This window comes from Bison bison, unplaced genomic scaffold (assembly GCF_000754665.1).
Source record: "Bison bison bison isolate TAMUID 2011002044 unplaced genomic scaffold, Bison_UMD1.0 scf7180017864258, whole genome shotgun sequence".
Lineage (NCBI taxonomy): Eukaryota > Metazoa > Chordata > Mammalia > Artiodactyla > Bovidae > Bison > Bison bison.
Window position 1 is genome coordinate 752,979 of NW_011494830.1, and position 3,273 is coordinate 756,251.

The following is a 3,273-nucleotide window of genomic DNA, read 5'->3' on the forward strand; positions in this document are numbered from 1 at the left end:
GGGCTATGGTCCGTAGGGTCATAAAGAGTTGGACATGACTGAAGCGACTTAGCACACACGCAGATGCACCTTTTGTAGACACGAACTTCAAAATCATATTCAGTGATCCTGGGTAGAACACTAAGGAAGAAGTAGGAAGGAAAGCAGGTCAATTCAAAAGTACACAAGAGATGATTCATTATCCAAAGCTATAGTGGGGAAATAACATAAAAGTATACACAATAAACAGATCATTTATAAGGTTATTTTCAATTGAAACATTCTGCCTACTTAACAGTTCTTAAATTCAGCATTTTTGCCTGACCATTTTTCATTGAGTATTGGTCTGTAATACAAATATAGTATGAAGTATTTTTAAAAGATGTTGAATTTCTAGTATAATAAGCAAAATTTCATGAAGTTAATGAGAGTGACACTGGAGATTTCTTGAATCACAAGAACCATCATTGCCAAATTAGAAAACGGCAAGCCTAGACACTAATCAGTTGAAGAAAGGTCAACAAGGATGGTAACACAATTTGAAATTTAAAGGAAATATTCTGAATATCAAAGGACCTAGAGAGGCTTTGGGAAAACTAATGAATAATTTTGTAAAGTGATACTCTAAATGATGATCTGCAAAAGTTACAAATGAAATAATAATACATGACAGGCTAGTCAGGAAAATCATATTGGGAAAAAACATTCCTTAAATAATTCTTTGTTCAGTTTAATAATTGGAATAGATTTGTTATTCAGATATAAATTAAATATAAGAAAAAACATATTTTCATTTCTCAAGATATAATGCCAGTAAGATATTTTAACAATTTATTATAAAAGTTTAATCTTCTTTTAAATTGAGTTGGCTTTAAATGGTCTTTCTTAAATACCAATAATTCTCTGCTAATTGAAGCTCTTATTTTCTGACTCTCATACATCACATCTAATTCCAGTTTACACAACACATCAATTTACCACTCCCCAATATACCCTACTTCCAGAAAGATAAGCTATTTTCCAGGCTCTCCAGGAGCTTCAAATGACAAATATAGAAATATCAGCAGCAAAAGTAAAACTTGGTATCTGTTGCAAGAGAATCACCAAGTAATAAGAAATAAAAGAATAAATCAGCTCTATTTTAAGGCATCAGTCAGTACTTCATAAAGGAGTTTGCATCCTATAAAAATGAGTAGGATTTCCACAGAGATGAAGAATTGAATATATAGTGAATATTCAGGAAATAATTTATAGTCTAATTTAGCCCTAGATAGCATATATATGGAATAAGTTGGATTTAAGGCTGACAGTAAATGTTGGGTTGGGCTTGGAAGCCTTGAGTATCAAGCAGAATTGTGTACAAGTTACACGCTGAGGAAGAAGTAAAAGTGGAATGATAAAATCTGTATTGTACTCTTTTTTTTTTTTTTTTTGAAGAATTTGATACTATGCACTAAAGTTTTATAAAGTAAATTTCTTTGAACCTCAATGAGAGAGTGACTTAATTTTTTTAACAGCCATTATTTCTATTGATTACCCTAAAGGAAAACGTATATATTTTAGTCAGTTCTCAATTATATGCACAACATGGGAACATCGGCAAGAAAAGTCCAAAATCCATGAGAAGATCACATTGTCGGATTGTGACCATGACCTGATTTCCTGAAGCAAGGAAAATTGCTCTGAGGAGCAGTTTCATAAAGCTGTTCTCCTGGGCAGCAAACAAATAAAGAAGTCTGTCTCTCCGGGAAATTATTCTGCTGCCATGTGAGTCTTCTTTTTTTTTTTTTTTTCACAGATTAAAAAAACTGCATTTTATTAGAGTCAATTTGCAGCAATGATTTCTCATGGGAAAAAAAAGAGAGACAGACAATAATCATTCAGATTTCGGATTTGAACAAAACATCTTCCTGCACTTGGAGATCTTCCCACTAATCCAGCAGCAACATCTCAATGATGAGTTGAATCAAGACATGATACCTGACATCATGCCCAAAGGAGGGTAAGGCTTGAGGCTGCAGGCAGGAGATAACCCGGTAAAGGCAAGAGGCAGGTGCTGCCTCGCAGCCTCCACAGACACAACACAGTGTCAGTGGCTGGAGACTTTGCCGTGCGCTAACAATGGACACAGGATGCTCTCGCTATAAGTAAACGAATTCAGGTTCTGGCAACTCTTCATGAAAACAACAGGTTCAAAAGAAATGTCTGCTCCAAGGCACCAAGGGTGTAAAGCTTTTTAGAAGATACACAGAAATGAACAGACTGAAAAAGGGAAAGGGAATTAGCTTCTCAGTAGAGGAATCTGCCATTACTCTAACTCTTGTAAATGATTAATTCAGATAGATTACAATCAAAACGTACATCGAACAGATCGTGCTGTGGGAGGGAACATCTGACCAAAGACCATTCCCGCGGGCACTTGGGGAGCTGCTGGTATGTGCTTACGGGGCTTCGTCCTCCAGCCAGGGAAGCTGCTCACTTGTATTTGTAAAATCCTTCTCCAGACTTCTTGCCAAACTTTTTCTCCGCTACCAGCTTATTCGGGGATGGGCAGGGCTGAAACAGGGGGTTCTTTGAGTCCATTTCATGCCAACCATCTAGGATGAACTTCGTAGTATCCAGCCCAACATAATCGAGAAGCTCAAACGGACCCATGGGGTAGCCGGCGCCCAGCTTCATCGCCGTGTCGATGTCCTCCTTGGATGCTTCACCTCGCTCACACAGCCTGACTGCTTCCATGAGGTACGGCACCAGAAGACGGTTCACGATAAACCCAGGCGTGTCCTTGCAAGCAACAGGATGCTTCCCCAGGGCTCTGCTGAAGTCTAGCAGAGATTCAAACGTCTTCTGGCTGGTCATTGGTGTTTTAATGACCTCCACAAGCTTCATCAAAGGCACTGGGTTGAAGAAATGGAGCCCGGCGAATCGGTCCTGTCTGGTGGTGGAATTGGCTAGGCTTGTGATCTGCAAAGAGGAAGTGTTGCTGGCAAAGATTGTGTGTTCGGCGGCAAACTTGTCCAGCCTCTTGAACAGCTCTTTCTTCATCTGCAGATTCTCTACGATGGCCTCCACCACCAAGTCTGTGCTGTGGACCACAGATGCTGCATCCGTGCTGGTCGATATGCTGCTCAGGGTCTTCGCCACAAACTCATCAGCGCCCTAATGCCGTGGGGGAAGCAGAAGAGAGTGGTCACTGGGTTCGCTGGAAAATGGTCAATGTGCCGCAGAGGGGGCAAGCGGGAGGGCGAGGACAGGGCAGGACACCCCAGACAACCTGAACGCGCCCTGGAATCC

At 40.2% G+C, this 3,273-nt stretch overlaps 1 protein-coding gene across 3 annotated transcripts in view; it reads right to left on the bottom strand.

Annotated features, from left to right (window-relative positions):
• Window positions 1-1,772: 1,772 nt before the first annotated feature.
• LOC104994372 (hydroxyacyl-coenzyme A dehydrogenase, mitochondrial-like) overlaps window positions 1,773-3,273 on the bottom strand; it is a 1,959-nt gene continuing 458 nt past the window's right edge. The window contains exon 2 of one of the 3 annotated variants that reach the window (XM_010847902.1): window positions 1,773-3,126. In XM_010847902.1, coding sequence (XP_010846204.1) covers window positions 2,455-3,126 — 672 coding nt within the window. In that variant the 3' untranslated portion in view covers window positions 1,773-2,454. The remainder of the gene's footprint in view (window positions 3,127-3,273) is intronic. The other 2 variants (XM_010847900.1, XM_010847901.1) reach the window with 2 other exon arrangements.